The 22,093-nt window shown below is 56.6% G+C and overlaps 1 protein-coding gene across 1 annotated transcript in view; it reads left to right on the top strand.

Annotated features, from left to right (window-relative positions):
- Positions 1–22,093, top strand: part of LOC147009208 (uncharacterized) — a 153,228-nt gene that overhangs the window by 69,233 nt on the left and 61,902 nt on the right. Inside the window, exons 8-10 of the mRNA XM_085862997.1 lie at positions 7,292–7,569; positions 7,781–8,287; positions 19,740–19,956. Coding sequence (XP_085719123.1) covers positions 7,292–7,569; positions 7,781–8,287; positions 19,740–19,956 — 1,002 coding nt within the window. The remainder of the gene's footprint in view (positions 1–7,291; positions 7,570–7,780; positions 8,288–19,739; positions 19,957–22,093) is intronic.

Here is a 22,093-nt window from a genome sequence, read left to right as displayed (position 1 = left end):
GGAGAGCTTGCTTTCAAACCTCGAGTCAGATTCTGCAACCGGTCCAGACGGCATCAGCCCACGTGTCCTCAAAGCCTGCTCTTCTGCTCTTGCTCACCCTCTCTCTGTTCTATTCACTCTCTCATTTGCCCAAGGTCATCTGCGATCTGCTTGAAAATCTGCTAACATCACTGCCCTGCATAAAAAAAGGTGCAAAAACAGATCCCTGTAACTACAGACCAATCAGCCTTCTCCCAATCATCATCAAGGTTATGGAATCCATCATCGCTTCAGACATGAAATCCTTCCTCTTCTCCAATGGCTTGATGTCCAATCATCAATTTGGTTTCAGACCAGGTCACTCTACCCTGGATATGCTGCTTCTGCTCTCCCATCAATGGATGGAGGTCCTCAATGCCAGACAGGAAATCCGAGCCGTATCCCTGGACATATCACGTGCTTTTGACACAGTCTGGCACCCTGCCCTACTCACCAAACTCTCTTCCCATGGTATTCAAGGCCATCTCCACTCATGGCTCGCAGACTTCCTCTCCTGTCGCAGTCAACGTGTGGCCCTAAATGGAGTTCTTTCATCCCCTCTTCCTGTGCAGGCTGGAGTTCCTCAAGGTAGCGTTCTGGGCCCTATTCTTTTTCTGGTTTTCATCAATGATCTCTCGGACTCTCTGGAAAATCCTCTATTTCTCTTTGCCGACGACTCCACCCTCTGCCGTACCATCTGTCATCCCTCAGACCGGCAAGCAGCAGCTTCTTCGCTCACTGCAGATCTGGATAAAATCACAAACTGGTCCAACACGTGGAACATGTCTTTCAATCCAGACAAATCTCACACTCTCACTATGTCTCTTCGAAAGGACCGTTTAGAAAACCCCCCCATCCACTTTCTCAACAATCCTCTGGAAGAAGTCTTTTCTTTCAAGCTTCTGGGTCTCACTATCTGCCATGACCTTTCCTGGGAAAGTCACATTTCCAACCTCGCCTCAAAAGCCAGTCTCCGACTGGGAATCCTCCGTCGTGCAAAGTCCTTCCTCGGCCCTCTTGAGCTCCTGACCACTTACAAAGCTTTTGTCCGTAGCCTGATGGAGTACTGCTCTCCCCTCTGGGCCGGTGCTCCTGCCTCCCACCTTTCTCGGCTTCACGCTGTCGAAACCAGGGCATTTAAGATCATCGGCATCTCCCGCAATGAAGCTGAATCTTTGGGCTTCTCACTCAATCACCGCAGGTTGGTTGGTGGTCTTTCTGTCTTCTACCGACTCCTCTCCAGCCTTGCCCCCCCTGCTCTCTCTGCGATTTGTCCCCACCACATTTCCACAGGGCGCTCAAGGTCCGCCAACAACCCCCTTCTGGTAAAACTACCAAAATCACAAATCATTGCTCATCTTCACTCTTTCATTCCTCTTTTTTCCCACCTTTGGAATAAACTTCCTCACTCTATTCTTTCCCATTCTTCCCTCCAGGCTTTCAAAACAGCTGTTCACCACCACCTCTTATCTTCCCCCATCCAAATCCTCGATCTTTTCTACCCCCGATAATCCACCCAAGCCCACTTCCTTCAATTCCCCTGCTTTCCTTCCTGAAAGTCCCTGTAATGTCCATCTTCTCTTCGCCATGTTCCCCATCCCATCCCTCCTCCTTCCACAGTTCACCTAATGTGTCTGTTCCCCACTGTTTTGTCCCTTCCACTCCTGCCCCTCTTGTCTCATGCCCCCTTGATGTGAGTTGTGTGTTTGCTCTCATACGAGCCTCGACAAGGTATACAAAAAAAAAAAAAGGGTTTGTGGCTGGTGTTTGTCGGGCAACTCTGATGCATGTTGTGCGGCCCAGGAAGTGTTAGCTGTATCGTCCACATCATCTGTCACTACGAGTTCTTCTACGTTGTCGAGCCACGTGTAGTTATCCTGCTGTGCTTCTAGATCAACATTAGGATCAATGGGGGCGACTTGGAGATCAGGGGTTGCTGTGGGTTCATTGGTCCTCAGTATGGCTGGTGGAATGTCTGTGTAGAAAGACGGTAGTAGAGGCACCCTCATCGATGATTTATGGTCTTCAGCTAACAGCAGTTTCCCACGATCACCACCAGATTCAGATTCACTTGGGTGCTGCATGAGGGAGATTGCCGTTCCATGGAATGAATCGGTTGCTGTTGTTGAACTAGGGTTGTGATCAACGTTGTCTACTGCTCCAGTTGTAAATAGGTTGCTCCTTAGCTTTGGTGGACATACGACATGATCTTTTTGAACACTCTACACACACTGTTTGCAAGTGCTGTTGAGATGCCAAGAATTTGCTTGTAGGAGATATTGAGGCCCCTGTCATGCAGTGTTTCGACGAGCTCCCTTTTTCTTGTGTGTGCGTGGATTAACAGTCCCAAGGTATATTGGGAGTGGGGTTTCACGGTCAGTGTTGTGTCGAACAGATGATGTTGAAGTTTTCCGATCACGTTTTAGAAAGTTGAATGCCAACAATTGAGAAATTGTTAAGGCAGCTGTGTTCCCACAACATTGCGACTGATCTTCGATGCTAGAACCCTCCAGAACCATCTTCACCAACGCTAGTAATGTGTTGGGAATGGACTTCTCCTGGCAATCAGCGTTGAATGATCCATCAAACGTACTAGACATGTTACACAAGTGTCGACGAACCACTTGTGCAGCTCTCATTAAATGAATGGCATCATTGTTGGAGTCAGTCATACAGGCTTGCTTGATAGCATCATCTAAAGGGAAAGTAGAACAAAGGAATGATACATTTCAATTACAACATACGTGGGTATGTAGAGCTTGAATTTAATAATTACCTATGTTTTTGGTTTCATGTACCTACCTATGTCCTGATAGAACATCATCAAAATGCCTCGGCCTTGGGTATGGGTTCATAGATCTGGAATATGGTTCAGTAATCTGTTTTTGAGTCGAGTGGTGTTGACGCGGCCGTGGGGGCTTGGGTCGAGCTGCTGCAGACGTGCACTGAACATCTTTCCAAGGTCTGCCAGCTTGAAGACTGGTGACGTTAGCCCAGTTGATCGGCAGTCTTCTATATATGCAACGAACTCAGCCAGTGCAATTGATTCAACTGCATTATCCGGTTGTTGATCACAGGAACCACTACCATGAGCTCTGGTGCGGTTGTACAATGCTGCCAAGCATTTTGGGTGGTAAAGTGCATCTTTAGCAAACATATCACCATCAGCTAGCTTAGCGAGAAGTAAGGTGTCATTAAGTTCTGTGGCACATCTTCGAATACGATTGTCCACGTCTGTCATCACCTTCCGTAGATCTTTGGCACTCGAAGCTTGGTCACAGAAAAAGCATACATCTCCCTTGGAAGCATCATGTTTGGTAAAGTTTGATCTTGTTTTGACTGGGCTGGAAGAGTGAAACATGTCGCCTTCAGAATATTTCCTTTTCTGCACACGTGTCAGTTGGGTGTTGTTGTACTTTAACGCACACGATTTGTGCCAAACAGCTTGGTGTTCCTTGATGGTTGCCTCGATGCCGCTACCTTCATCCAGTCTCGCAACATTGATGGTCTCAGTTAGCGCACCAATTTCAGCAAATTGTTCGATATTTTTGGCCAATGATGAATACCCTCGACCGTCACCTGGGTGCTTGGACGTAGCGGGACATATGAGGGATTCACTACTTGTGTGTCATCCTGGCAGATAACAGAGTTTCCAGTTTGAAACGACGTGATGAGATTCTACAGGGGTACTTGCTGTTGGCGTGGCCACGTGTGCCTCCATGAGTTTACACCGCTTAATAGTCAGGTTTGGTACCACAACCAAGCATATAAGCACACAGTATTTGCTGAGCAGAAAATTGACTACAGTTAAAGAAGTTCTAGAAGAATTCTACAGTTGTTAGTACACACACCACAGAGCTCGAAGATGGATGACTGAAGAACGAGAAGGCAACAGTTGTTGTGGAAATACCTCCATCACCATATGCATTACTTGTCACCTGTGTGTAACAGAAAACAGAAGTGTACAATTTTGCAAGCAATTTCGTGAAGGTCATGTATGTTCAAATAATACCTGAAATTAAAATGCAATCTATCACAATAAAACGCCATTCATGTCCCCTTTTTTCTGAAACAGAATTGAAATGGTGAATAAGAATGATCTGTGGATGTTATATAACATGCAGAAGCCACATATAAATGTGTTCTAATACCTACAAGCAAAAACCCAATAAAAATACGCAGTCGCAGACAATAATTACATAATTGGGGGGTAACGTTACATTGTGATAAATCTCATTGGGAGATCTCAGCTAAATTTAATATTTTATACATCCTCATTTAGCACTCATAATATGGGTGAGTTCGACGTGCTTAAATTGGAAAATAAGCAATAACTTTTTTGAGTAATTACATTTTTAATGTTACGTCCGCTGCAAAAACGAAGCAAATTTTGAACGAAAAAAATCACGTTTTTCAATATATTTTCACACAAACCTTCGTGAAATGACATGTGATTATTAGCATCTAGTAGCCCTTGTAATTCTGGTCATTTTGATACCAAACACTTGCATATTAGATCATTTTGATCTAATATATGTATAGAGCACAATAACATAAATCCCAAACCGGGCTTTTCGGGCAGATTTGCTGAAAAGAGAAAAATGGTTGCCAAAGCAACCAGAGACAATATTGGAAATGTCTCCTTAGCTTATATTGACCAGAGAGTGATACTCTACCACTCCACCAAATTTGGTGCTTGTATCACAATGTGAACAATTCCTCCAATATGAGGAGCTGAGAACCTGGACTATTATTCTTCAAAATACATTTGGTGAACCTTTATATGAGAACCATCTTGTCCCACACACTTGAGGAAATATTTTGGGAGGTTTTTTTTAATTTGAATTTAGTAATGCCTGGAGAACAACCTGGATCTCCAACTTTTCCCCTGTATTTGGAATACATGTTTGGAGGTTCCGCTCTGAGTCTGGGAGGTCAGTGGTTGGAACCCTGGCCGAGTTACACCAAAGAATATAAAAATGGTAGGTGCTGCTTCTTTGAGATGAACACCAAGATAGAGGCAGACTTGGACAAACATTGGGTATATGGAGGAATGAGTGGCAGGAGAGGATGAATGGGGTGGAGAAGATGGATGCAGAAAGAGACTCTCAGGAGGGAAAACTGGGAATTTGGAAGGAGGCGGGATTAGAGTGGTGGTGGGGGGGGGGGGGGGCTGGAGTTAACAATGGGAGAAAAGATCATTGTTTTGGATTGGGGATGATCTGAGATGATGGTGAACAGCTGTCTTGAAGTCCTGGAGGGAAGAATGAGACTGAAGAGAATGTGAAAAAAAAAAAGAGGACGAATGAGTGGAGGTGTGCTGTGATCCTGGATTTAGGTAGTTTAACCAGAAGGGGATTGATGGTGCACCGTGTGAGTCCTGCAGAAACCTGAGGGGGGTGGGGGCAAAGCACAGAAAGCAAAGGATGCAAGACCAGAAAGGAGGTGTAACAAAGCTACAGCTTTCTTCGGTCCGGAGGAAATGACTGCAGCCAAATTTATTAATTTGTGTTCTCCATATTCTTAAAATAAAGTATTCTTCAAAGTTTGATGACAAAAGCTCAAATGGGAAACAAGAAAGTATCTCAACATGCAAGCCAGTGAAATAAAACACATGGAAGCGATTACAAAACCCAGCCGTGCCGTGCGAACGCCGCGCAGCTTCTGGGCTAATCAGGCCTATTTTATGTTCTGTGATTCTGCCCTTTGACATTTTGACCAAATTTTAATTTGTCTTCCCCACATTCTCATAATAAAGGTTTATTGAAAATCTGATAAAAGTTCAAATGGTAAAAATGGTATGGCCCAGAGAGACACAAAACACACACACACACACACACACACACACACACACACACACACACACACACACACACACACACACACACACACACACACACACACACACACACACACACACACACACACACACACACACACACACGCGATTGCATGACCTCCCTGCTGTGCAGGGCCAATTAGCAAATTAAAAATGACAATAATAATCAAAACAAACAAGAATATTCAAAACAAAGGCAAACAGGTATGATGAGAAAACAATAAACGAAAATAAACTCACGAACCACCCCTTGACACTCGACATCATTGTTTTGGATTGGGGATCCAGTCTTGCAAAGGGGATCCTTGACCCTAACTAAACAAAGAGAGGGGGGGGGGACACCAGTTATCCCCTCACATGACACCAAAGACAATAAGATGACACCCAAAACAAAATGGCAGTGTCCCTTTTTTTTCCTTTAAAGGTGCACAGAATCAGAAATTCCTGTTTGGTTTAATGTAATCGATGGGGCTGTTAGTTTGGTTTAACAGTTATGAGGCCGATGGGGTTGTTAGCTAAGAGGTTGGTTTAATGTAATCGACATACGCTCTGAACTCTGAAAAAGTACTGAGAAAGCCATCTAGATGTTCCTGGTTGTGGAAATACAACCACAGATGGTGTGAGTTTCTGCGTCGGAGTGGCGACCCGTGCAGGATTGTGTCCAATAGCCCAGGAGACTGCTTCAGCAGCACCGACGTGCTGTACAGAGTATGGTCCCAAATGGATGGGATGGTGTGAGTTTGCATGTTTCCCCAAAAGATCCAGTTGTAAGGAAAATTTGGACAGCTGAACTAAAATTGACCAGAGGAGAGTGGCATGGCCCAACTGCTTCAAACGTCATTTGCGGCGCCCAATTTGAACATAATTCGTATGGCACCGGCCTGTATTCCCGGTTTGGGATGAGTAAATTGACCGATTGAAAGCCGACGCGATCCTCACGAAGATTAGAGATAATTCTTATCTCGTGGAGAAGAAGAAAATGGACAGAATGGCTGTGGAAAAGCGTGAGAAACTGAGGGTCAGGAGCGTTATTGTTTTTTTTACCCAGCATTTCTATTTGGCATCGACCATGATCACCACCACTGCATACAGGTACGGCAGCCATAAGCAGTAGTAGGGCAGCTAAATAGGTTCCACACGCACCCCCATGAGTACTTATGCGAACATACTTTTTTAGAATCCTTAAGGTGTCTAGTTTTCATTTTTAGATGTTAACAAGGAAATGAGGTTGGTGTTGGGGTCTATTTGGCTGCCATCTTGGATTTTGACATGCCCAATTATCGAAAAACATAAATTTTCATAACTTTTGAACCAAACATGCTAGAAATACCAATGAAACATCTTTTCCATACAATTTTGACATGACAAATTTATTTATATCATTTTTAATATTTGATAATGCTTTATTACCCTCAAAATGCACTCCACATCCAGGATGGGTATGTCCTAACCATGGCCTAAAGGACTTGCCATCGAGCTTTGGTGCAATCTACCTTAAGGACTTGCCATCTATCTGTCTGAAAGTACTTGATCAGATGGTTTCAAAGAAACATGGCTTTGTATTCTCAACTGATTCGCATTTCAAAGACTCCATCAAAGCACAGGAGAGGAGGCTGCACATGGATGGCACAGCCACAAGAAATTCCCCAGATATGAACATATTTCTCCAGAATGATGAGAACAAAAGACAATTGTGTGATCTTCTTCTGAGGGTCTGAAGAGCAGCGGAGATGCAGCTTCAAGACTGGAGGGATGTTCGCCTGCTGCGCTCATTGTGCAGGACAAGGTATATGAGCTGACATCTCAAGATGACAAGGTTGAAGCAATTCAGATCCACAGCCTGATGTCAAATGAGGAGGAGACAGACACTTGTGTGATCCTCTTATCTCAACTAGACACATTGTGGTTGTCTGTGGGAAACAGAGACGCATTGTGGATGTCACTTCTGTTGCTCGCACACTTGGACGTGACCACTGTACAGCACTTATGGCTCTCTATTGTTTTACTGGAGAAGATTGTACCAGTGCCTTCAAAGGCAAAGGGAAGATTGGTCCACTGAAGAAACTCCAGAAGTACCCAAGGTTCCAGGCAGCATTCAAGCAGCTGGGCATATATTGGAGGGTGAAAGACAAGCTGTATGACTGTCTGGAAGAGTTTGTCTGCCTGATGTATGGCTATCCTCGCATCTCTAGTGTGGATGAAGTGTGCATACTGGTGCTACAGAAGATGGTGGGTGCAGAGGAAACGCTGACATTCAAGTCAAAGGTTGAACTTTCTCATCTTCCTCCGTGCAGCGACTCTCTAATTCCTCATGTTGACAGGGTCAACTACAGGGTTGGTCAATGGAAGCATGCTCATGTCCCCACGTATGAATTTCCCAAAGCAGAGGATGAACATGGCTGGATGAAGGTGGATGGATTCCTGGAACCTGTATGGTCACGTGGTCCAATTCTCCCCCCCCCTCCCTTCCCTAGTGGACCTCTTGGACATCCCTGAGGAGGAGCAGGAAGAGAATGAAGAGGAAGCTCGTGTCTATGACTATAAGGAACCGTTGGATTACCTTGATGATAATGACTATTTTTTGTATATATTATGCTGAAATAGGACATTTTTCTATTTTCTCATTAGAGATGTCTTCCAATGTTTAAAATGATGATTTGGTTTAATTCCCTGTGCCACGATTATGTAGAATAAATGCTTCATTCGTGTTTCCCATCCATTTGGTTCAAAAGTGATGAAAAGTTCTGTTTTTCGATAATTGGACATGTCAAAATCCAAGATGGCAGCCAAATAGACCCCAAGAACAACCTCATTTCCTTGTTAACATCTAAAAATGTTAACTTGACACCTTAAGGATTCTAAAAAAGTATGTTTACGTAAGTACTCAGGGGGTGTGCGTGGCGCCTATTTTGCTGCCCCACTACAAGGCTAATAGTAATATACATGTAGCTTCTATGTGCCAAGCAGATAGACAATCGATAAAAAACTATGAAATGATGTGAAATCACCGTGCCCATGGTGCATAGTCTGACATTTTCATATCTGTTGTTTGCAGATGAGTACTCCGCCGGGCTAGTGTGGGCCGGGCATGCAGGCACGGTGGGCACAAACGTTCAGAGCTGGAGAAATCCTGTGCGTGATGCATGGCGATAAACGAATGACGTCGGAAGGGTCCACAAGTTAGAAACTGAAATAAATATTGCCTGACTTGTACTTTTGAGTTTTGTCACTTATGACTTACCAGCACACTAACTGGAGGCTGTTTGCATCACTTCCCGCCACATCACCCCCACCACGGAAGGTGAAGGTTATGTTTTCATCCCTGTCTGTCTGTTTGTTTGTTTGTTTGTTTGTTTGTTTGTTTGTTTGTTTGTGTGCAGGATATCTTAAAAAGTTGTGGACGGATTCGGACGAAACTTGGTGGACAGGTTGGGTGTGTGACGACGACAAGACATTAATGGAAGAGCGAGGGATCAACGGCACCACATGGTTCAAAAATGAGATTTTTGATCTTCTCCAGTGGATGCCCCCCCACATCCCCCCAAACTTCTGTGACGATGCATCAGTGAGGAGGAAACCAAAACGTTTTGGTTTGTTTATTTAATGCCCAATGACTTCATACACACTCAAACCGACTTGGATTCAAAACTGGACCACATGGATTTGAGGAAGCCCTCCATGTTGTGTTACAGCGGAAGTGTTTTTGGTTCCTGAGGATGATGAGGATGATCTCAACGGATTTCCATCTCCTCATCCCATCAAGGCTGGAGGACCCCCAGGGCAGTGTTCTGGGCCGAGTCCTGTTCCTGATCTTCATCAATGATCTCTCTGAATCTCTGGAAAACCCTCTTTCTGTATTTGCTGATGATTTCCACCCTCTGTCATGACATTCCTCATCCTTCAGACAGGCAGGTTGCAGTTTCTTCCTTCTCCCCACACCTTGATAGAATCACGAGCTGGACAAACACCTGGAATGTGTCTGTTGTGGGTTCTTCCCGGACTTCCCGACCTCTGTGTCCTTTTCACATTTCTCTTTGTTCATTCTTTTTCTTTTCTTTCATCTCTTTTGCTCTCTATTTCTCTCAATCGTTATCTATCTCTCCAGGAGAAGTTAATTCTTGCAGAAGTTTTTTTTTCTGTGAGCCTCACTTGGCTGCACCTGGATGGGTTTGAGGATACTGGAGTAGCGGATGAACTCCGAATCCGAGCCAGGTTCCTCCTGATGACTCCAATGCAGTATTTGGTCTTCATTTTGATTTCAATCCCAACAAATCTCACACTCTCACGATGTCTCTCCGAAAGGAACGTTTGGCAACTCCTAATCTACTTTCTTAACAATCCTCTTCAAGAAGTTCAGTCATTCAAACTCCTGGATCTCCCCTCTTGGCTGGAGTACTGCTCTCTTCTCAAGGCTGGAGTACTGCTCCCTCTCCCCTCTCGGCCGGAGTGCCGCCCCCTCTCCCCTCTCGGCCGGAGTGCCGCTCCCTCTCTCTCCCCTCTCGGCCGGAGTGCCGCTCCCTCTCTCTCCCCTCTCGGCCGGAGTGCCGCTCCCTCTCTCTCCCCTCTCGGCCGGAGTGCCGCCCCCTCTCTCCCCCCTCTCGGCCGGAGTGCCGCCCCTCTCTCCCCCTCTCGGCCGGAGTGCCGCCCCCTCTCTCCCCCTCTCGGCCGGAGTGCCGCCCCTCTCTCCCCCTCTCGGCCGGAGTGCCGCCCTCTCTCCCCCTCTCGGCCGGAGTGCCGCCCCTCTCTCCCCCTCTCGGCCGGAGTGCCGCCCCTCTCTCCCCCTCTCGGCCGGAGTGCCGCCCCTCTCTCCCCTCTCGGCCGGAGTGCCGCCCCTCTCTCCCCCTCTCTCGGCCGGAGTGCCGCCCCCTCTCTCCCCTCTCTCGGCCGGAGTGCCGCCCCTCTCTCCCCTCTCTCGGCCGGAGTGCCGCCCCTCTCTCCCCCTCTCTCGGCCGGAGTGCCGCCCCTCTCTCCCCTCTCTCGGCCGGAGTGCCGCCCCTCTCTCCCCTCTCTCGGCCGGAGTGCCGCCCCTCTCTCCCCTCTCTCGGCCGGAGTGCCGCCCCCTCTCTCCCCCCTCTCTCGGCCGGAGTGCCGCCCCTCTCTCCCCCCTCTCGGCCGGAGTGCCGCCCCTCTCTCCCCCTCTCTCGGCCGGAGTGCCGCCCCTCTCTCCCCCTCTCTCGGCCGGAGTGCCGCCCCTCTCTCCCCCTCTCTCGGCCGGAGTGCCGCCCCTCTCTCCCCCTCTCTCGGCCGGAGTGCCGCCCTCTCTCCCCCTCTCTCGGCCGGAGTGCCGCCCCTCTCTCCCCCTCTCGGCCGGAGTGCCGCCCCTCTCTCCCCCTCTCTCGGCCGGAGTGCCGCCTCTCTCCCTCTCTCGGCCGGAGTGCCGCCCCTCTCTCCCCCCTCTCTCGGCCGGAGTGCCGCCCCTCTCTCCCCCTCTCTCGGCCGGAGTGCCGCCCCCTCTCTCCCCTCTCTCGGCCGGAGTGCCGCCCCCCTCTCTCCCCTCTCTCGGCCGGAGTGCCGCCCCTCTCTCCCCTCTCTCGGCCGGAGTGCCGCCCCTCTCTCCCCTCTCTCGGCCGGAGTGCCGCCCCTCTCTCCCCTCTCTCGGCCGGAGTGCCGCCCCTCTCTCCCCCTCTCTCGGCCGGAGTGCCGCCCCTCTCTCCCCTCTCTCGGCCGGAGTGCCGCCCCCTCTCTCCCCTCTCTCGGCCGGAGTGCCGCCCCCTCTCTCCCCTCTCTCGGCCGGAGTGCCGCCCCCTCTCTCCCCCTCTCTCGGCCGGAGTGCCGCCCCCTCTCTCCCCCTCTCTCGGCCGGAGTGCCGCCCCTCTCTCCCCCTCTCTCGGCCGGAGTGCCGCCCCTCTCTCCCCTCTCTCGGCCGGAGTGCCGCCCCTCTCTCCCCCCTCTCTCGGCCGGAGTGCCGCCCCTCTCTCCCCCCTCTCGGCCGGAGTGCCGCCCCTCTCTCCCCCTCTCGGCCGGAGTGCCGCCCCCTCTCTCCCCCTCTCTCGGCCGGAGTGCCGCCCCCTCTCTCCCCTCTCTCGGCCGGAGTGCCGCCCCTCTCTCCCCCCTCTCTCGGCCGGAGTGCCGCCCCTCTCTCCCCCTCTCTCGGCCGGAGTGCCGCCCCTCTCTCCCCCTCTCTCGGCCGGAGTGCCGCCCCTCTCTCCCCCTCTCTCGGCCGGAGTGCCGCCCCTCTCTCCCCCTCTCTCGGCCGGAGTGCCGCCCCTCTCTCCCCCCTCTCTCGGCCGGAGTGCCGCCCCTCTCTCCCCCTCTCGGCCGGAGTGCCGCCCCTCTCTCCCCCTCTCTCGGCCGGAGTGCCGCCCCCTCTCTCCCCTCTCTCGGCCGGAGTGCCGCCCCTCTCTCCCCCCCTCTCGGCCGGAGTGCCGCCCCTCTCTCCCCCTCTCTCGGCCGGAGTGCCGCCCCCTCTCTCCCCCTCTCTCGGCCGGAGTGCCGCCCCTCTCTCCCCTCTCTCGGCCGGAGTGCCGCCCCTCTCTCCCCCTCTCTCGGCCGGAGTGCCGCCCCCTCTCTCCCCTCTCTCGGCCGGAGTGCCGCCCCCTCTCTCCCCCTCTCGGCCGGAGTGCCGCCCCTCTCTCCCCTCTCTCGGCCGGAGTGCCGCCCCTCTCTCCCCTCTCTCGGCCGGAGTGCCGCCCCTCTCTCCCCCTCTCGGCCGGAGTGCCGCCCCTCTCTCCCCCTCTCTCGGCCGGAGTGCCGCCCCTCTCTCCCCCTCTCTCGGCCGGAGTGCCGCCCCTCTCTCCCCTCTCTCGGCCGGAGTGCCGCCCCTCTCTCCCCTCTCTCGGCCGGAGTGCCGCCCCTCTCTCCCCCTCTCTCGGCCGGAGTGCCGCCCCTCTCTCCCCCTCTCGGCCGGAGTGCCGCCCCTCTCTCCCCCTCTCTCGGCCGGAGTGCCGCCCCTCTCTCCCCTCTCTCGGCCGGAGTGCCGCCCCCTCTCTCCCCCTCTCTCGGCCGGAGTGCCGCCCCTCTCTCCCCTCTCTCGGCCGGAGTGCCGCCCCTCTCTCCCCCTCTCTCGGCCGGAGTGCCGCCCCTCTCTCCCCTCTCTCGGCCGGAGTGCCGCCCCTCTCTCCCCCTCTCTCGGCCGGAGTGCCGCCCCTCTCTCCCCCTCTCTCGGCCGGAGTGCCGCCCCTCTCTCCCCCCTCTCTCGGCCGGAGTGCCGCCCCTCTCCCCCTCTCTCGGCCGGAGTGCCGCCCCTCTCTCCCCTCTCTCGGCCGGAGTGCCGCCCCCTCTCTCCCTCTCTCGGCCGGAGTGCCGCCCCTCTCTCCCCCTCTCTCGGCCGGAGTGCCGCCCCCTCTCTCCCCCTCTCTCGGCCGGAGTGCCGCCCCCTCTCTCCCCCCTCTCTCGGCCGGAGTGCCGCCCCTCTCTCCCCCTCTCTCGGCCGGAGTGCCGCCCCTCTCTCCCCCTCTCTCGGCCGGAGTGCCGCCCCTCTCTCCCCCTCTCTCGGCCGGAGTGCCGCCCCTCTCTCCCCCTCTCTCGGCCGGAGTGCCGCCCTCTCTCCCCCTCTCGGCCGGAGTGCCGCCCCTCTCTCCCCCCTCTCGGCCGGAGTGCCGCCCCCTCTCTCCCCCTCTCTCGGCCGGAGTGCCGCCCCTCTCTCCCCCTCTCTCGGCCGGAGTGCCGCCCCTCTCTCCCCCTCTCTCGGCCGGAGTGCCGCCCCTCTCTCCCCTCTCTCGGCCGGAGTGCCGCCCCTCTCTCCCCCTCTCTCGGCCGGAGTGCCGCCCCTCTCTCCCCCTCTCTCGGCCGGAGTGCCGCCCCTCTCTCCCCTCTCTCGGCCGGAGTGCCGCCCCTCTCCCCCTCTCTCGGCCGGAGTGCCGCCCCTCTCTCCCCCTCTCGGCCGGAGTGCCGCCCCTCTCTCCCCCTCTCGGCCGGAGTGCCGCCCCCTCTCTCCCCTCTCTCGGCCGGAGTGCCGCCCCTCTCTCCCCTCTCTCGGCCGGAGTGCCGCCCCCTCTCTCCCCTCTCTCGGCCGGAGTGCCGCCCCTCTCTCCCCCTCTCTCGGCCGGAGTGCCGCCCCCTCTCTCCCCCCTCTCGGCCGGAGTGCCGCCCCTCTCTCCCCCTCTCTCGGCCGGAGTGCCGCCCCTCTCTCCCCCTCTCTCGGCCGGAGTGCCGCCCCTCTCTCCCCCTCTCGGCCGGAGTGCCGCCCCCTCTCCCCCCTCTCTCGGCCGGAGTGCCGCCCCTCTCTCCCCTCTCTCGGCCGGAGTGCCGCCCCTCTCTCCCCCTCTCGGCCGGAGTGCCGCCCCTCTCTCCCCCTCTCTCGGCCGGAGTGCCGCCCCTCTCTCCCCTCTCTCGGCCGGAGTGCCGCCCCCTCTCTCCCCCCTCTCTCGGCCGGAGTGCCGCCCCTCTCTCCCCTCTCTCGGCCGGAGTGCCGCCCCTCTCTCCCCCCTCTCTCGGCCGGAGTGCCGCCCCTCTCTCCCCTCTCTCGGCCGGAGTGCCGCCCTCTCTCCCCTCTCTCGGCCGGAGTGCCGCCCCTCTCTCCCCTCTCTCGGCCGGAGTGCCGCCCTCTCTCCCCCTCTCTCGGCCGGAGTGCCGCCCCTCTCTCCCCCTCTCTCGGCCGGAGTGCCGCCCCCTCTCTCCCCTCTCTCGGCCGGAGTGCCGCCCCTCTCTCCCCTCTCTCGGCCGGAGTGCCGCCCCCTCTCTCCCCCTCTCTCGGCCGGAGTGCCGCCCCTCTCTCCCCCTCTCTCGGCCGGAGTGCCGCCCCTCTCTCCCCTCTCTCGGCCGGAGTGCCGCCCCTCTCTCCCCTCTCTCGGCCGGAGTGCCGCCCCTCTCTCCCCCTCTCTCGGCCGGAGTGCCGCCCCTCTCTCCCCCTCTCTCGGCCGGAGTGCCGCCCCCTCTCTCCCCCTCTCTCGGCCGGAGTGCCGCCCCTCTCTCCCCTCTCTCGGCCGGAGTGCCGCCCCTCTCTCCCCCTCTCTCGGCCGGAGTGCCGCCCCTCTCTCCCCTCTCTCGGCCGGAGTGCCGCCCCTCTCTCCCCCTCTCTCGGCCGGAGTGCCGCCCCTCTCTCCCCTCTCTCGGCCGGAGTGCCGCCCCTCTCTCCCCCTCTCTCGGCCGGAGTGCCGCCCCTCTCTCCCCCTCTCTCGGCCGGAGTGCCGCCCCTCTCTCCCCCTCTCTCGGCCGGAGTGCCGCCCCTCTCTCCCCCTCTCTCGGCCGGAGTGCCGCCCCTCTCTCCCCCTCTCTCGGCCGGAGTGCCGCCCCTCTCTCCCCCTCTCTCGGCCGGAGTGCCGCCCCCTCTCTCCCCCTCTCTCGGCCGGAGTGCCGCCCCCTCTCTCCGCCGGAGTGCCGCCCCTCTCTCCCTCTCTCGGCCGGAGTGCCGCCCCTCTCTCCCCCCTCTCGGCCGGAGTGCCGCCCCCTCTCTCCCCTCTCTCGGCCGGAGTGCCGCCCCTCTCTCCCCCTCTCTCGGCCGGAGTGCCGCCCCTCTCTCCCCCTCTCTCGGCCGGAGTGCCGCCCCTCTCTCCCCCTCTCTCGGCCCGAGTGCCGCCCCTCTCTCCCCCCTCTCTCGGCCGAGTGCCGCCCCTCTCTCCCCTCTCTCGGCCGGAGTGCCGCCCCTCTCTCCCCCTCTCTCGGCCGGAGTGCCGCCCCTCTCTCCCCCCTCTCTCGGCCCGAGTGCCGCCCCTCTCTCCCCCTCTCTCGGCCGGAGTGCCGCCCCCTCTCTCCCCCTCTCTCGGCCGGAGTGCCGCCCCTCTCTCCCCCTCTCTCGGCCGGAGTGCCGCCCTCTCTCCCCCTCTCTCGGCCGGAGTGCCGCCCCCTCTCTCCCCCTCTCTCGGCCGGAGTGCCGCCCCTCTCTCCCCCTCTCTCGGCCGGAGTGCCGCCCCCTCTCTCCCTCTCTCGGCCGGAGTGCCGCCCCCTCTCTCCCCCTCTCTCGGCCCGAGTGCCGCCCCCTCTCTCCCCCTCTCTCGGCCGGAGTGCCGCCCCTCTCTCTCCTCTCTCGGTCCGAGTGCCGCCCCTCTCTCCCCCTCTCTCGGTCCGAGTGCCGCCCCTCTCTCCCCCTCTCTCGGCCCGAGTGCCGCCCCTCTCTCCCCCTCTCTCGGCCCGAGTGCCGCCCCTCTCTCCCCCCTCTCGGTCCGAGTGCCGCCCCTCTCTCCCCCTCTCTCGGTCCGAGTGCCGCCCCTCTCTCCCCCCTCTCGGTCCGAGTGCCGCCCCTCTCTCCCCTCTCTCGGTCCGAGTGCCGCCCCTCTCTCCCCTCTCTCGGTCCGAGTGCCGCCCCCTCTCTCCCCCTCTCTCGGCCGAGTGCCGCCCCTCTCTCCCCCTCTCTCGGCCCGAGTGCCGCCCCTCTCTCCCCCCTCTCTCGGCCGAGTGCCGCCCCTCTCTCCCCCCTCTCTCGGTCCGAGTGCCGCCCCCTCTCTCCCCCTCTCTCTCGGCCGAGTGCCGCCCCTCTCTCCCCCTCTCTCGGCCGAGTGCCGCCCCTCTCTCCCCTCTCTCGGTCCGAGTGCCGCCCCCTCTCTCCCCCTCTCTCGGCCGAGTGCCGCCCCTCTCTCCCCCCTCTCTCGGTCCGAGTGCCGCCCCCTCTCTCCCCCTCTCTCGGTCCGAGTGCCGCCCCCTCTCTCCCCCTCTCTCGGCCCGAGTGCCGCCCCCTCTCTCCCCTCTCTCGGCCGAGTGCCGCCCCCTCTCTCCCCCTCTCTCGGCCGAGTGCCGCCCCTCTCTCCCCCTCTCTCGGCCCGAGTGCCGCCCCCTCTCTCCCCCTCTCTCGGCCGAGTGCCGCCCCCTCTCTCCCCCTCTCTCGGCCCGAGTGCCGCCCCTCTCTCCCCCTCTCTCGGCCGAGTGCCGCCCCCTCTCTCCCCCTCTCTCGGCCGAGTGCCGCCCCCTCTCTCCCCCTCTCTCGGCCCGAGTGCCGCCCCTCTCTCCCCCCTCTCTCGGCCCGAGTGCCGCCCCTCTCTCCCCCTCTCTCCGCCCGAGTGCCGCCCCCTCTCTCCCCCTCTCTCCGCCCGAGTGCCGCCCCTCTCTCCCCCTCTCTCCGCCCGAGTGCCGCCCCCTCTCTCCCCCTCTCTCCGCCCGAGTGCCGCCCCCTCTCTCCCCTCTCTCCCCCCGAGTGCCGCCCCCTCTCTCCCCCTCTCTCCCCCGAGTGCCGCCCCCTCTCTCCCCCTCTCTCCCCCGAGTGCCGCCCCTCTCTCCCCCCTCTCTCCCCCGAGTGCCGCCCCCTCTCTCCCCCGAGTGCCGCCCCCTCTCTCCCCCCGAGTGCCGCCCCCTCTCTCCCCCCGAGTGCCGCCCCTCTCTCCCCCCTCTCTCCCCCGAGTGCCGCCCCTCTCTCCCCCCTCTCTCCCCCGAGTGCCGCCCCCTCTCTCCCCCTCTCTCCCCCCGAGTGCCGCCCCCTCTCTCCCCCCTCTCTCCCCCCGAGTGCCGCCCCCTCTCTCCCCCCGAGTGCCGCCCCTCTCTCCCCCGAGTGCCGCCCCCTCTCTCCCCCCGAGTGCCGCCCCTCTCTCCCCCCGAGTGCCGCCCCTCTCTCCCCCGAGTGCCGCCCCTCTCTCCCCCCCGAGTGCCGCCCCCTCTCTCCCCCGAGTGCCGCCCCTCTCTCCCCCGAGTGCCGCCCCTCTCTCCCCCGAGTGCCGCCCCTCTCTCCCCCGAGTGCCGCCCCCTCTCTCCCCCCGAGTGCCGCCCCCTCTCTCCCCCGAGTGCCGCCCCCTCTCTCCCCCCGAGTGCCGCCCCCTCTCTCCCCCGAGTGCCGCCCCCTCTCTCCCCCGAGTGCCGCCCCTCTCTCCCCCCGAGTGCCGCCCCTCTCTCCCCCCGAGTGCCGCCCCCTCTCTCCCCCCGAGTGCCGCCCCTCTCTCCCCCCGAGTGCCGCCCCCTCTCTCCCCCGAGTGCCGCCCCTCTCTCCCCCGAGTGCCGCCCCTCTCTCCCCCGAGTGCCGCCCCTCTCTCCCCCCCGAGTGCCGCCCCCTCTCTCCCCCCGAGTGCCGCCCCCTCTCTCCCCCGAGTGCCGCCCCCTCTCTCCCCCGAGTTCCGCCCCCTCTCTCCCCCGAGTGCCGCCCCTCTCTCCCCCCCGAGTGCCGCTCCCTCTCTCCCCCCGAGTGCCGCTCCCTCTCTCCCCCGAGTGCCGCTCCTCTCTCTCCCCCGAGTGCCGCTCCCTCTCTCCCCCCGAGTGCCGCTCCCTCTCTCCCCCCGAGTGCCGCTCCCTCTCTCCCCCCGAGTGCCGCTCCCTCTCTCCCCCCGAGTGCCGCTCCCTCTCTCCCCCCGAGTGCCGCTCCCTCTCTCCCCCCGAGTGCCGCTCCCTCTCTCCCCCCGAGTGCCGCTCCCTCTCTCCCCCCCGAGTGCCGCTCCCTCTCTCCCCCCGAGTGCCGCTCCCTCTCTCCCCCGAGTGCCGCTCCCTCTCTCCCCCCGAGTGCCGCTCCCTCTCTCCCCCGAGTGCCGCTCCCTCTCTCCCCCGAGTGCCGCTCCCTCTCTCCCCCCTCTCGGCCGGAGTGCCGCTCCCTCTCTCCCCCCTCTCGGCCGGAGTGCCGCTCCCTCTCTCCCCCCTCTCGGCCGGAGTGCCGCTCCCTCTCTCCCCCCTCTCGGCCGGAGTGCCGCTCCCTCTCTCCCCTCTCGGCCGGAGTGCCGCTCTCTCTCTCCCTCTCTCCTCGAGGCTGGAGTGCCGCTCTCTCTCTCTCTCTCCTCGAGGCTGGAGTGCCGCTCTCTCTCTCTCTCCTCGAGGCTGGAGTGCTTCTCTCTCTCTTCGAGGCTGGAGTACCGCTCTCCCTTCTCGGCTGGAGTACCGCTCTCTCTCCTCTTGGCTGGTGTACCTCTCTCTCTCCTCGAGGCTGGAGTGCTGCTCTCTCTCTCTCTCCTCGAGGCTGGAGTGCTGCTCTCTCTCTCTCTCCTCGAGGCTGGAGTGCTGCCCTCTCTCTCTCTCCTCTCGGCTGGAGTGCTGCCCTCTCTCTCCTCTCGGCTGGAGTGCTGCTCTCTCCCCTCTCGGCTGGAGTGCTGCTCTCTCTCCTCGAAGCTGGAGTATGTGTGTATGTCTATGTCTATGTCTATGTCTATGTCTATGTCTATGTCTATGTCTATGTCTATGTCTATGTCTATGTCTATGTCTATGTCTATGTCTATGTCTATGTCTATGTCTATGTCTATGTCTATGTCTATGTCTATGTCTATGTGTATATATATATATATATATATATATATATATCTTTCTCTCCCTCTCTCCCTCTCTCCCTGCTTCACATCTTGTTCAACATGACTCATCAAGACGAACAGACAGACTAACAGGAACACGGTGGAGTGTGACGATGAGGGAAACCCTTGGGTTTTTATCTGATTTACCAAATTGTATCGATGCAGGTCAATCAAGGTGAAACACCTGGACCAACCACCGCCTCTTCTTCTTCTTCTTCTTCTTCTTCTTCTTCTTCTTCTTCTTCTTCTTCTTCTTCTTCTTCTTCTTCATCTTCATCTTCATCTTCATCTTCATCTTCATCTTCATCTTCTTCTTCTTCTTCTTCTTCTTCTTCTTCTTCTTCTTCTTCTTCCTCTTCCTCTTCCTCTTCCTCTTCCTCTTCCTCTTCCTCTTCCTCTTCCTCTTCCTCTTCCTCTTCCTCTTCTTCTTCTCTCCTTCTCCTTTTTCTTCTCCTTCTTCTTCTTCTTCTTCTTCTTCTTCTTCTTCTTCTTCTTCTTCTTCTTCTTCTTCTTCTTCTTCCTTTTCCACATCTTCCGTTTCTTCTTCTTATTTTTTTAATGCAGTACAAAGCTGCGGGGTAGCATTATTGGCTGACGTCGTGGCTGTGCCGCTGATGCAATGCCCTCTGTAGGTTGAAATGTATTTGTTCAGAGTGCCGGCGATAGCTCGCCTTCTCTTCATGTAACAAAACCCGGAATTTATTTTTTTCACGTTCGATTTGTGGCGAATCCGCGACACAGAACTATGTAGCTAAAGGAGTTTGAGAGATCGTGTAGTGCAGGGTCTTCAATCGGACATGGTTGTTCAACCACCTTGAACTGGTCGGGACTGTACAATACTCCACAGTACTGTACTGTACCACACTGTTACACTGTACTGTACTACATTGTACTCTTTTATTCTCTGCTGTGCGATGAACCGAGATCTCTCCGGTGAGGAACACGAGGTGAACCCTCCGGGATCCACGAGAATCTCCGATGGAAGGAACGGGGTCGGTGCGGGAGGATCTCCCATGGATAAGGAGTTCGGACCCGGTACGTGTTGTTCTTATTCCCGTGCGGGGTCCGTGCTGTGCACGATGTAAGTAAATAATTTCTGTGGAGAATCCCACGATGTCCGGGTCGGGTCCCCCTCGTACATGACCGTGTCGATGTCCTGAGCCGGTGAAACGATTCCGTTCGTTGTGATCGGAGCTCGAACGATGATTTTTATTCCTGAGAGCAGATTCGTTAACGGACGAGTATGAGGAGTTTTAATCGGAGCTCGAGCGGTGATTTTTATTCCTGAGAGCAGATTCGTTAGTGGACGAGTTTGAGGAGTTGTAATCGGAGCTCGAGCGGTGATTTTGATTCCTGAGAGCAGATTCGTTAGTGGACGAGTTTGAGGAGTTGTAATCGGAGCTCGAGCGGTGATTTTGATTCCTGAGAGCAGATTCGTTAGTGGACGAGTTTGAGGAGTTGTAATCGGAGCTCGAGCGGTGATTTTGATTCCTGAGAGCAGATTCGTTAGTGGACGAGTTTGAGGAGTTGTAATCGGAGCTCGAGCGGTGATTTTGATTCCTGAGAGCAGATTCGTTAACGGACGAGTATGAGGAGTTTTAATCGGAGCTCGAGCGGTGATTTTGATTCCTGAGAGCAGATTCGTTAACGGACGAGTCTGAGGAGTTGTAATCGGAGCTCGAGCGGTGATTTTTATTCCTGAGAGCAGATTCGTTAGTGGACGAGTTTGAGGAGTTGTAATCGGAGCTCGAGCGGTGATTTTGATTCCTGAGAGCAGATTCGTTAATGGACGAGTTTGAGGAGAAGTTTCATGGTTTCCTTGTTCGAGATAAAATGAGTGTGGAAGAGTTGGTTTTATTATCAGAGTAGATGTTGATAGGATCGGGGGACGTGAACCTGAAGGTGAAGATGATGAGAGTTCGGACGGTTTGAGTTAAGGGGTCCACCACCAGTCAGAGAGTAATTAACGAGGAAATTTGAGCCAGGAGGAGGACATTCGGCCCATTATGGCTGTGGCACACCAACACCAGGAGGAGCGTCCTTTCACAGCTCTCTGACGTCACACGTCTTCTCCACAGCTCTCTGACATTACTCTCGGTTCCGCTTCTCAGTTTCGGTTCTTCGTTCATTCATAAATATTCATGTAACTCCCAATTCCACATATTCCTTTTTTCGTGAAAATAACTAATAATGAAAAAACAAAGAGCATAATAAGCATATAATTGTCATGCATTCTTTAATATTCATAGAACTCCCAATGCCATATTGTTGTGGTGCCGGGTTCGGGGGCGAGGAACCACCGCTAGAAGGAGCAGTTGGGCCGTCTCCACCCGAACACCCGGAATTGAAGGTCGTCACTCCGGATAACTCCGAAGTCGACGGGTCGCTTAATGGACCGTGGACGCCAATATTTCGACCGCACGGTTAGGGTCTTTTTGTCCGATTCCAATTTACCTAAGTAGATGCGCGGTCTAGCTACCGGGGAAGCCACAACGTCGGCCGGCTTTGTCCGAACCGAGTCGCTGTTTCCGATTCGGATCCGGCATAACCGAACAGGAATTACCAAAGCCGCGCCGGCCCAAATAACATTTTACGGCACAATCGGCCTCCCTAATTCTCAAGCCCGAACCATACTGGTTCAATGAAAGAAAACACAGACAACGAACTGGAACATTTAACAGTTATTTCTTTACAATAGGTAATAGGGAAGGAAACACAGAGCAGACTTAATTACGAATATAAATGCAGACAAATGTACAATGGCAATCACTTAACAGTTTTACTTACAAGACTGGCCACAGACGGACACACACACCCAAAAAGAAATGGAGCCGGCTGGTTTTTATTGGACCCTCCAGCCGCGGAGGATAGGCAAGCTGGGGGTTAGAGTTTTGTCAGGTACCTGGCCGCCTCGTGCGGTTTTACCGACTCGCACTTGTAGAGCTCCGAGTCCGTGGAAGGGAACGGGGATCCCCAGCTCTAGCACTCCAACACAACCCACCATGGTGGGACTCGAACCCACGAACCAGAATCCAACGAGCGCAGCCAGGATCCTACGAACAACCTGGCCAGCCACGAACGGTGACCGATGACCAGGAGAGCCCAGCAGACCAGAAGCAAGGAACGACCTCCAAGGAAACAAGGAACCACACACACACACAGATACAGCTCG

The sequence above is a fragment of the Eptatretus burgeri genome, chromosome 17, assembly GCF_056783735.1.
Source record: "Eptatretus burgeri isolate ZD-2024b chromosome 17, Ebu_testis_v1, whole genome shotgun sequence".
NCBI classification, from domain to species: domain Eukaryota; kingdom Metazoa; phylum Chordata; class Myxini; order Myxiniformes; family Myxinidae; genus Eptatretus; species Eptatretus burgeri.
Note: the sequence above shows the minus strand (reverse complement) of the source record. Positions and strands in the feature narration are given on the sequence as shown.